This window comes from Pleurodeles waltl, chromosome 10, assembly GCF_031143425.1.
Source record: "Pleurodeles waltl isolate 20211129_DDA chromosome 10, aPleWal1.hap1.20221129, whole genome shotgun sequence".
Classification (NCBI taxonomy): Eukaryota; Metazoa; Chordata; class Amphibia; order Caudata; family Salamandridae; genus Pleurodeles; species Pleurodeles waltl.
In genome coordinates this window covers 866001815-866014253 of record NC_090449.1, presented here as the reverse complement: position 1 = coordinate 866014253, position 12439 = coordinate 866001815, and the positions used below count along the sequence as shown (strand labels likewise).

General features: G+C 46.2%; 1 protein-coding gene across 2 annotated transcripts in view; it reads left to right on the top strand.

Moving 5' to 3' along the window:
* Positions 1-12439, top strand: part of MINDY3 (MINDY lysine 48 deubiquitinase 3) — a 190116-nt gene that overhangs the window by 142368 nt on the left and 35309 nt on the right. For both annotated transcript variants that reach the window (XM_069211595.1, XM_069211594.1), the window contains exon 13: positions 12214-12286. In XM_069211595.1, coding sequence (XP_069067696.1) covers positions 12214-12286 — 73 coding nt within the window. The remainder of the gene's footprint in view (positions 1-12213; positions 12287-12439) is intronic.

Below are 12439 nucleotides of genomic sequence, written 5' to 3'. Positions count from 1 at the left end.
GCCAGTTTCGTATTTCAGTCAGTAAATACAATCTGTCTGTAGGGCTGCTACACCCATGCTATTTTGCTGACAGTTTGGAAGATATTAAAGCTTCTTTGACCCAGACAATACATAATGGGCAGTATGTGGACAAATATGTTATCTGCACAGGTTTGGATACCATGGATTACCTTGGGAGGGTGGGTGGTACCACTGTGGTCCTTCAACATGCCTATGTGAGGTCCACTAGGTTCACCAGCGATGTGCACGCTTCACTACTGGACATGCCCATTGACAGGTCCACCCTTTTCAATGAGAAGGCAGACTCTGCTTTGGAACAATTGAAAGACAAGAGAGGGTACTGTGCTTCCTTTGGGCCATTGGCCCCTGCTAAACAATTTCTGCACCAGTTTCAGAACTTTAGGTGCTATATCAGCAGGCAGCTGTATAGGTATACTGCCTTCCCAACCAGAGATGCAACAGACAGGCCTGTCCTTTTGGTGTCGCAGATGTGGATCCTGCAGGCAACATTCTTCCATCTCGTCGTCCTCCCCTGCTACAAATGCCAGCAAACTGCTTTAGTTGGCCCTGAGGGGTGCAAGCCAACTCATTCGGAGGCAGGGTCTAACACATACTTCCCCTTTGGCAGCGCATCACATCTGAGAAATGGGTCTTGCAAATAACTTTAAAAAGGCTCCACTGTTTCTTTCTTTCCTTCCTACTCAATAGCTTTTCACCAGCAAAATTTCAGAAAAGCACCTGCCCATCTTGCTACAGGATGTACCCCTGTGGCTCTACAAAGGGGCCATAGAGAAGGGCACTGGACTTGAAGAAAGGGGTTGGTTGTTTCTCTCGCTGTTTTGTCATTTTGAACAAGGATGGGGGGGTGGGGGGGGGGGGGGCGGGGGACTCAGGCTTATTTTATACCTCTGTCCCCCTCAATGCCCTCCTATGGAAGGCCAGATTCAGAATGTTTACATTGGATCAGATGATATCTGATCTGGAGCTTGGTGACTGGATGGTGTCCTTGAATTTGCAGGACGTGCATTTCCATTTTCTTGGTCCTCCAGTCCCAAGGTCTTTACCTGTGGTTCACTGTGGGCCAGGAGCATTTTCAGTTTGCGGCGCTTCGCTTCTAATTCACTAGTGTCCTTCTAGTGTTCACAAAGGTGAAGGCATGGGTTGCTGCCCATCTTCAGAGGTCCATAGTTTCTCTTTCCATCCCTTGATGACTCGCAGCTGAAGATTGGCATGCTGCAATCAGACGTGGATGACGGCAGACCTTTTGTCATGTTTGAGTTCACTATATCTGAGCCAAAGTGCCACCTGATTCCCTCTCAAAGGCTTCTATTCACCAGGGAAATTCTGGATACGTTGAGGTGAGAACTTTCCGTCTGCAGCAAGAAGTGCAGGACATTTTGGTCTATTATCCCTCAGGAAGGACCTCAAGACTTGGCTTTTCAACTGATCTGCACTCAAGCCCCCCCCCCCCCCCCCCCCTCCTCTCCTCCGGCACCTTGAAACCTGCCTGGTGGTAAGATGCACTTTATAAATGCCTGATTGATTGATCCCAGTGTTTCAGGCGCCTTGTCAACCACGCCATGACACATGCCTGCACTACAGTGGAACTGGAAGTCTCAGTAGACTCTGCATCAAGGCCCACTTTCTGACACAGTCCAGATGTTGGTGGAACAACCTCAAGATCTGCAGTAATGACTGACTGCAGTTTGTCCTGCGTCAGGCCACTTTCCTTTCCCAGTCCAAAGTTAACAGTGGTGGTGGATGCTTCACCGCTTGGTTGGGGTCATCTGGGTGACATGGTCAACAGAGTACTCTGCTCTCCAGTGGTTGGCTGGCTCTACATCAGTCTTTTGAAACTGTGGGCCATTTGTCTGGCCCTGAAGGACTTACTGCCATCCATCAAGTGGAGACTGGTGCATGTTCTCACAGACACCACCATGCCATGTCATGTAGTACTGCAGCATAAGAACAGATGGAATTCTTTGGTCCTGTGCCATGAGGCTTTACATCTTAGGAGGTGGCTGCAGTTCCAGGCTATCCTTTTGGTCGCCTACCCCTGCCCGGGTCCCTGAATGCCAGAACAGACAAACTAAGCAGATGGTAGACCGGTAGACCACGAGTACTGCTTACAGCACTAAGTGGCACTGACTGTCTTCCAACAGTGGGGTGAACCTTGGCTATATCTTATTGCCATGGTTGAGAACACACAATGTCGGCAAAGGGTTTCGGCAAGAGTGCTAGCTAGGGGAGACAGCCCTGCTGGAAAGAAACAAGACGACTCTGTGTTCCCTTACTTCCCTCTCCTGCCCCAAATTTATGAAGATCAAGAACGTCTGAGCTCAAGGCATCTTGATGGCCTGGATTGGGCCTGGAGTGTGGTAGCCAGTACTTCTGAGCAGCAGTATTTATCCTCCTATCAGACTTCTGCTTTGCACACATCTTCTGTCTCAGCAGCATGGTAGGGTCCTCCAGCTGAATCTACCCACTTTACACCCCCATCAATGTACATTGAGCAGTGGCAATTGACTGTTTGATTTGCTGACTGAGGTGGTGGATCTCATACCTGCGCCAACGTGCCCCTCCACTAAATCCATTCAAGTTTGAAGCTGGGGAAAATTTGTGACCCGATGAAGTGCGTGGAATACAGACCACGCTCATAGGCAAAGCTGCTGCGTATCCTTCTGTCTTTAGCCTAGCAAGTCCTTTCAGTGAGCACTTTATAATGTTAATTACAGTATCATTTGGCCTTTCCAAGTTTGCTGGACCAATTGTCCTTGTTTGGATCACCTGTTGTTGTGAGATTTATTAAAGTTTTGGCACACATTTCCTCCCAAGCCATTTGAATGCTGCAGTGGGATTTTAACTTGACCTTCACAATTCTTATGTGAAAGCCTTCAAGTTGATGCATAACCGCTCACTCTGTCTCTTGACCTTGAAGACAGTCCTTTTTATTGTGATTTACATCAGCTCATTGTGGGACTGAGCTACAGACACCCTCAATGCAAACTCCTTACACCACCTTTTTCCCAGACAACTTTGTGCTGAGGAACACAGCAACCCTACCTAAAGTTTTGAGTCCTTTCCATGTTGGCCAATCATGACTCTACCACGATCCTTTACTTCCTCTCTCCCTTCGAAATAAGAGGGGCACAATCTGTTGGACCCCAAAGGTACTTTGAGCTTTTGCATAGAATGTACCGAGGATCATAGAGTGGACAAGCAGCTTTTTTGTGGGGTTCTTGGGAGCAAAGAAAGGGAAGACTATGCAGGAGAGTGACTTGTCAAGATACAGTCCCCTATATTAAGATCTAATATGCAGTGCCAAAGAAGCAGCCCTCAAAAAGGTCTGAGAGCCTGTAGGAAGTTGGCTCTGTATGCACTATTTCAAAGTAAGGAATAGTATGCACAGAGTCCAAAGGTTCCCCTTAGAGGTAAGATAGTGGCAAAAAGAGATAATACTAATGCTCTATTTTGTGGTAGTGTGGTCGAGCAGTAGGCTTTTCAAAGGAGTAGTGTTAAGCATTTGTTGTACATACACACAGGCAATAAATGAGGAACACACACTCAGAGACAAATCCAGGCCAATAGGTTTTTGTTATAGAAAAATATATTTTCTTAGTTTATTTTAAGAACCACAGGTTCAAATTCTTCATGTAATATCTCATTTGAAAGGTATTGCATGTAAGTACTTTAGGAACTTTGAATAATCACAATAGCATATATACTTTTCAAATAAAACACATATTGCTATTTTAAAACTAGACACAGTGCAATTTTCACAGTTACTAGGGGAGGTAAGTATTTGTTAGTTTTTGTAGGTAAGTAAACCACCTATGGGGTTCCAGTTTGGGTCCAAGGTAGCCCACCGTTGGGGGTTCAGAGCAACCCCAAAGTTACCACACCAGCAGCTCAGAGCTGGTCAGGTGCAGAGTTCAAAGTGGTGCCCAAAACGCATAGGCTTCAATGGAGAAGGGGGTGCCCCGGTTCCAGTCTGCCAGCAGGTAAGTACCCGCGTCTTCGGAGGGCAGACCAGGGGGGTTTTGTAGGGCACCGGGGGGACACAAGTTAGCACAGGAAGTACACCCTCAGCAGCACGGGGGCGGCCGGGTGCAGTGTGCAAACACACGTCGGGTTTGTAATAGGAATCAATGGGAGACCAAGGGGTCTCTTCAGCGATGCAGGCAGACAAGGGGGGGGTCCTCGGGGTAGCCACCACCTGGGCAAGGGACAGGGCCTTCTGGGGGTCACTCCTGCACTGGAGTTCCGATCCTTCAGGTCCTGGGGGCTGCGGGTGCAGGGTCTTTTCCAGGCGTCGTGATCTTAGAGTCAGGCAGTCGCGGTCAGGGGGAGCCTCGGGATTCCCTCTGCAGGCGTCGCTGTGGGGGCTCAGGGGGGACAACTTTGGTTACTCACAGTCTCTGAGTCGCCGGAGGGTCCTCCCTGAAGTGTTGTTTCTCCACCAGTCAAGTCTGGGTTGCCGGGTGCAGGGTTGCAAGTCTCACGCTTCTGGCGGGAAACGCTGTTGCCTTTAAGTTGCTCCTTTAGAAACAAAGTTGCAGTCTTGGGTGAACAGGGCCGCTGTTCTCGGGAGTTTCTTGGTCTTTTTAGAGCAGGGCAGTCCTCTGAGGATTCAGAGGTCGCTGGTCCTGGGGAAAGCGTCGCTGGAGCAGTTTTCTTCCGAAGGGGGAGACAGGCCGGTAGAGCTGGGGCCAAGGCAGTTGGTGTCTCCGTCTTCTCTGCAGGGTTTTTCAGCTCAGCAGTCCTCTTCTTCTTAGGTTGCAGGAATCTGAGTTCCTAGGTTCAGGGGAGCTCTTAAATACTAAATTTAAGGGCGTGTTTAGGTCTGGAAGGTTAGTAGCCAATGGCTACTAGCCCTGAGGGTGGGTACACCCTCTTTGTGCCTCCTCCCAAGGGGAGGGGGTCACATTCCTATCCCTATTGGGGGAATCCTCCATCTGCAAGATGGAGGATTTCTAATAGTCAGAGTCACTTCAGCTCAGGACACCTTAGGGGCTGTCCTGACTGGCCAGTGACTCCTCCTTGTTTTTCTCATTATCTATCCTGGACTTGCCGCCAAAAGTGGGGGCTGTGTCCAGGGGGCGGGCATCTCCACTAGCTGGAGTGCCCTGGGGCATTGTAACACAAAGCTTGAGCCTTTGAAGCTCACTGCTAGGTGTTACAGTTCCTGCAGGGGGGAAGGTGTGAAGCACCTCCACCCAGAGCAGGCTTTGTTTCTGTCCTCAGAGAGCACAAAGGCTCTCACCGCATGGGGTCAGAAACTCGTCTCTCAGCAGCAGGCTGGCAGAGACCAGTCAGTCCTGCACTGAACAATTGGGTAAAATACAGTGGGCATCTCTAAGATGCCCTCTGTGTGCATTTTTTAATAAATCCAACACTGGCATCAGTGTGGGTTTATTATTCTGAGAAGTTTGATACTAAACTTCCCAGTATTCAGTGTAGCCATTATGGAGCTGTGGAGTTCGTTTTTGACAGACTCCCAGACCATATACTCTTATGGCTACCCTGCACTTACAATGTCTAAGGTTTGGCTTAGACACTGTAGGGGCATAGTGCTCATGCACCTATGCCCTCACCTGTGGTATAGTGCACCCTGCCTTAGGGCTGTAAGGCCTGCTAGAGGGGTGACTTACCTATGCCACAGGCAGTGTGAGGTTGGCATGGCACCCTGAGGGGAGTGCCATGTCGACTTAGTCATTTTCTCCCCACCAGCACACACAAGCTGGCAAGCAGTGTGTCTGTGCTGAGTGAGGGGTCCCTAGGGTGGCATAAGACATGCTGCAGCCCTTAGAGACCTTCCCTGGCATCAGGGCCCTTGGTACCAGGGGTACCAGTTACAAGGGACTTACCTGGGTGCCAGGGTTGTGCCAATTGTGGAGACAATGGTACATTTTAGGTGAAAGAACACTGGTGCTGGGACCTGGTTAGCAGAGTCCTAGCACACTTCTCAGTCAAGTCAGCATCAGTATCAGCCAAAAAGTGGGGGGTAACTGCAACAGGGAGCCATTTCTTTACAGAGCCCATTCCACAATGGCTAAAGCTGCTACCACTAGATTAGTGTGAGGAGCTTTACTGCACTGACAGCCACGTCCCGCGGCGACGCCATGTCACCCACTCAGTTCTGCAAGACTTTTTTGGTTTGAGTCTACACTAGATACCGTCCACTGTGGAGATAATGCTTTGGTATCTATTCTAAGGTGAGGAATCTGCAGTTAGACATATCCATCTGAAGAACCAGTTAGCTTTGGTAATGCTCCTTCTGATGCTTAATCTGTCTAGATTCCTCACTGCCTTCCCACCTCCCCATTCAATGGAATGGTCAATTTTTTACCCTAAAAAGTTCTCAGGTTAGCACTTGACAGCTTTTGAATACAGTTGGCTAACTCTCCACACCTGAAGGCATGAGAAAGAATAAGACAAGAAACTTACGTCAGGGCGTGGGGAGGGGGGTCCTTATATGCAGCTCCACTCTGTCACTTCAGAGGAGAAATCGAACCAGCACAGAGCCGCGTGACACCACCTAGCAACATGCTGGAAAATCTCTGAATCCTGTCTGACTTTTGCGGGATAGCCTAAGATGCAGTGAGATTGAGTATTCACCGGAAAGAACATTACCAAAGGTAAGTTACTTGTTCATCTTTGCCCAGCAGCCACCCATTGTTATACATGGCCAAAAGACATGTTTGGAGGGATTGGCTGAAGACCCTGTAACCGACCGTCTGTGGGCAACCATCCCCAACTGCTCATGCCCATATGTGCAGTTGGGCCTGGCCAGAGGCCAAGGCCTGTGCCCAAACCTGCAAATGCCCTTTGGCCATACACACCAGGGCTGGCCACAGGGTCTGGCTGGAAGCCAGGCCTCTACCCAACCCACTACGGACAGCCAACCCCATTGCGCTTGACTTGCACAATGGCAGTTAGCCTCAGGGTCTGGTCTATGACCTGCCAATTTATTTGTTTGTTGTTATTTTATGATATGTAGGTCATCCTGCCATCCTAGAATCCTGGGAGGATCCAGAGATCCAGACAAAGCCTTAAAAAGATCCATGCACAGGATTTGCACTTTACAAATCAAACGTGTATTTTGTTTTTTTTAATCTTAAATAAAGAGAGGGTCCCTTTAGGACTCCCTACATTTACCTGGGGGTAAGGATGTGCTCAACCTTGAACCCTTATGTGTCTTCATTTTCGTTTTGAGGGCTCTGGACCGATTTCCTGAGTCATGTAATGTCATTCACAGTATTTTCTTCTGGTGTTTTGACCAGCCAATAAAATCCGTCCCGGTCCATAAGTCCTGCTCAGAATCAGCATATTCAAAATGACTGATAGTGAGAGCTCTCTCTGACAATAGAATTTCTTTTAATTTTTGGATCTGTGGATTTTCCAAAGGTACAGACATCTCTTTAAACCCTTTATGCCCACCTGATGTCCCAAAACTCCAGTTTCCTAGGCTAAATTCCATTTTAAACTTTGCTCTCCACTAGGAAACATGGTTTATCACAATTACCCCACATTTGGCAGAAACTTCGAACTTTACACAGAAAGTATGCATTTTACAAATTTGGTGTAAATACATTCAGCCGTTTCAATAAATTTGCTTTTAAAGAGTTATAGCTTGGTCATTCGGGATTCCTGTGGTGCCAATTTATTTCTTTTATAAAAAAAAAAAAGGGGGGGTGTCTTTCTGGTTGATCAAAGGAGATTTTAACGTAGCATCCTTGGGGCCAGCATAAGTATTTTTTTTTTTTTTTTTTTAAGTGTCTTTCTTCTCCGAGTAAAATGAATTTGAAGTTTGGCCTTTCTTTTCTGTTTGTATATTTAAATTGTAGATAGTTTAGAATGTCTTGCCTTGTTCGTAAACTCGGCAAACATTGCACTGGCCTAAAGATTGATGTAGCATACAACCAACATACTCACCTCAGGGCCATTGCTTTGTTTTGGCTCCCTCTCATGGCGCAGTAACTGATCAAACACACAGGGTGATGGGAGGAATGCTTACAAAGTTTCCAACCACTGGCAATCTTTGGTAGGGTTGCTTGTGTTGCAGCTCTGGGAGGACCTTCCCTGCAGTTCAGGCTGGACTGTTCGTATTGGAGCAGAGTCTAGATTGATTTGCTTATTGCTGGGCCCAAACTGAAATGGCATGATGGGCAAAAGGATGGTGGGTTGTAATGCTACCCCTAGCGATTGCCAGCATTTAGACTTATTGCAAGCATTCTTCCCATAACTGTGTCTGTGTCTTACGTACCGCCCAAAGTGGCGGGTATGCCCAGAGGTTGGTCCTGTGCACACTGTGCCACTGCAACCAAGCTACATCACTGACAGAGATCAATCAGGGTGAAACCAGTCTTGGTCTGCTGGTTAGTCTAAGGAGGATCTGGCCTAGCAGTTCGGACTGGACTGTCCCTGTTGGAGCCAAGTCAAGACTGATTTGCATATGGCTAAGCCCAAACTGAGGTCGCTTGGTGGGAAAAAGAACGATGGGTTGGAACACCACTCTGAGCAATTGCCAGTGGTTTGACGTGTTGAAAGCATTCATCCTAGCACCTTTTGTGTGCATCATCATCTGGATTATAATTTGAAGTACTAACTCTAAAGCTAATTGGTTTTAAACTATGAATGTCACAGTTAATTGTTACAATACCACGTTCAGGTAAACAAAGGCTTTGACAAAATGATTATCTACAGTTCATAACTGTAGATCCCACATTAAGGCTTGATTTTCGTCTTTTCTAACCTTTAAACATGTGACTTAGTATGTAGAAAGAATTCTGAACTACCTTTAATGGAAACGTTGGTATCACGCGACAACACTGCATTTCTTTCCCTTTATGGAAGCCTTTCATTTTATTCAACCGTTTTCTCTTATTTAAGACCGGTTTGGCTAAGGCTAACATTTTCATGCGAGTAATACTTAGCAGCATGCACATTAATCCAGGCCTTCAGTCAGATATGTAAACAAATGTCAAGCATTTAAACTTTCTCTTCTACAAGTCAGTGGTATTTAAGTATTTCTGTGAGGTTTGTTTATTTTATTTCTTTTAATTTTATTTATTCTATTGTATTGTTTTTGAAAAGCATTAAATCCGTTGTCGCTGATCATAGCCGAGACAAACCTAAGTACATCCAAGGGTTCACTCTCAAAGGCACAGGGACGGACCTGGGTAATGTCACATGCTCACTTTACAGTTCCTTTGGGGAGAAATGCAAATGTTTAGCTTTTAAAAGATCTCCTTTGAAGAACAGTTGTGCAAGTAGTTTCCCTGGAAGATGTCTCTAATATTAGGAATGTGACTTCAGGTGACTGACCCACAGACCTATGGCCAGCTCGTACCCAGGAGAATATGTGCAATTGTTTGTATTTTGGGGGTATAGGCTTGCATCATTAAAAGGGTAGAAAATGCCTTCGATCAGGCACAATATGTATCCATGGCATCGCAAAATATAAACTGCTGATGCCACACATGACATATGAGCCATAGCAAGTGTGAAACCTGATAACGTGTACATAATGCACTACAATAAGTCATAATTGGCCCACTCCTATACTAACCTTTGAAAGGTTACCTCCCTGTCCTTATAGCCTTTTTGCTGAAAACACTCATAGGAGCCTTTAGGTTATCCCCTTTTGGCAATTGCTTGTGTTTTGTGCCCTTTACTATCTTTAGTTTTTTTTTTTTTTTGTTAGCCACATGATTCTCACACTCTCATTGGCCATGTTGTCCTTTGTTTTCAACCTTCTTGCTTCCTCTTTTCTTATGGACGCTCCATAAGCGCAGATTGCTCACCTTTTGAAGTCCTCCAGGTATCGGACAAACAGTTTTCAGCAATCCCCCCCGTGGACAGATGGGTTGCAGCATCTGGGAGTGACACAAAGAGCCCAACATAGGGACCACCTCTACAAGCTGACGTTGGTTCCTGTTTTTTTCACTGTCTTTGGCCTGGATCAGGAGCTCTGCTCCCAAAATTTTGTTAGTACTTCACTGACCTCCAAAATACTGTGAAGAAAAATGTGCTAGGGAATATGTCATCCACTTTGAAGACCATAGATTTCAAGCTATACTGTACCTGCATCTGGCTTTGGTACTTCGGAGCCCTAACAATATTCAGACAATTGATGTATGCTCCCAAATGTATTCGAAGGTCATCAGGCTGTGGGAGGCAAAGCTGTGCGTCGCCCAACACAAGAAATGAGGTCAGTCACTCTCCAGGTTTCAAATACACTTCTGCTTCAAGTCCTAGTCCAAATCAAAGTATTCCGGTAAATCCAAGACAGTGTCGAAAGATAAGTCTGTGTGCAAGCAGAGCAGTTCTAGGTGGAAGTCTTTTCCCCGTTGCTCTGGCTCCAGAGAGAGATCACACAGTCAGCACTCCAAGGGCCCCTTTCCGAGCCAGTCTGACCCCCCATAACCCAGCTGGAGCTGATGTGCGCCATATTTCCTTGGTCATCTTTAACTTCTCAGGTAGAGGCCTCTTAAGAAGGCAATGTTGCAGCTGTTCCAGAAAAGAGTCCCTCTGGTGTGCTTTTTAACTCCTCACGGATCTGCCAGGGTCACCAGTCGCACTTCCATAGCTGGACCTGCTCTTCCTCTGACACCCACACACCCCACCACTTTTTCCGGACTACCACCTGGTTCTTTGCCATCACCAGCCCTTTATTCCAATGCTTTACAGAACATATTGGTTCTGGCTGGTTCAACATGAGCCTCTGCTGGATCCCTATCCAATCCTGATGCTAGATTCAGAATTGGAGCCAACTTTAGTTAGATCTCAACTGATGTCTCACTACTAGATTAGCCATTGCTGTGGGCGTATTCTCTGGCAGTGCCACTTTCTCACACCGATATTACTTGTATCTTGAAGCCACTTGTGTCTGATTCACTTGCAATACAAGACTTTCTGATTGTTCCCCATGACCAGTTTATGAGGAGGAAACTGACAGTTTCTTTACTCCTTACCTTACTTATGCTGGTCTGATTTAATTTTTCAGAATGCGAGTAACTGATACTGAACCAGGGAATGAATTGGATTCCCATAGGGGCTTCCTACCAAGAAAAGCGTCTCTTTTCTGCAGCTCCATGGGCTATCTGCGCAAGTGTTGGAACTACAGTTGCAGTCATGAAATCAAAGCTGTTTGCTTGCAAAATTATTGCAGCCAATTTAAGAACTTTTGTTTGCCCTTCAATGAAACCCTGATGGAAGGTTTGATTGTGGTGTGTTTGAAAGGCTATTGGTGCCTTTTGATGAGTCACCCCATTTCTAGACGCCATAGACCTGCTCCTGGGGAGCCATCCTTTCTGATCAAGCACCCCATCGCAAAAAGTCTGGCAGTTCATACTTCTGCCAACAAGGTAAACCTGGATACCTTCCCTACTGCCCTACCGGTCAGTCTAAGCACATTGATGTGCTTGGTAAGAGGGTTTTCTCTTCTGCCAGGTTGACTTTGAGGTGTCTGAATGCTGTATTTTTATTGGGGAGCTAAAATCATACCCTCGGGCAAGCAAGATCTTGCCCGTCCTCCCTAAGGAGCTAAAAAAAGTATTACTACCTTCCCTCAGATGGTCACCGTAGCCAAGTATATTTTGCAAGGCAGTCTAGACACCACTGACTGCGTTTGTCCTGTATAGGCACTAATGTGGTAATTCACCGTCATACCTGAATATGCAACAGGAGCTTTTCCAAGGATGTTTAGGCTTCCCTTATGAATATTGTGTTTAACGGCTGCCAAGTGTTTGAAGCCAAGCCAGATTCTGCACATCTGTGCTACGGCCCACTACATCAGCTTATATCTGCCCTAAGGTTTCACCAGCAATCTTTGATAGGCTCACATGCTACATGCCCTCCATCCTGGTCACTACAGGAGTATAGCCTTCACATTTGTGCTATGAAATGTGAGAATGTGTATCCTCTAGGGGAATAGCGATCTGAGCACATAAACTGCATTGGCTGACGTTTGGGTGAACCTGCCACTAAGAAAAAAACTGTTTGGGACTATGGCCATTTTAATTCTCCTTACTGCTATTTAAATTTTCTGGAGATTCCTAGTCTAATGAGGGGGAATGAATCAAGCTTGTGAATATGTGAAAGATACCAACGCTGGAAAACTGGAGTTACTGATGAGTGACTAATTTCCTATGAACCACTTTTTAAATGAGTACATGCATTGATGTATTTTTTTTTATTTTTATTCTACAGATAATGGGTTCATACCAGACACACTACTGCAGGATGTCATGAAGTCTTTGGAACTTGTTTCAGACCTTGAGTAGTAAGTTTCTAGGTTTTCTGATTATGAAAGATGTAAAGTATAAATACCTTCAAGCAGAGTAATGCTCATTACATTTTCTCTACACAAGAAAATTAAAACTTTCACATTGAAAATGAGAAGCTTTTAAAACGGGCTGTTCCTTCTGTTTTTCCC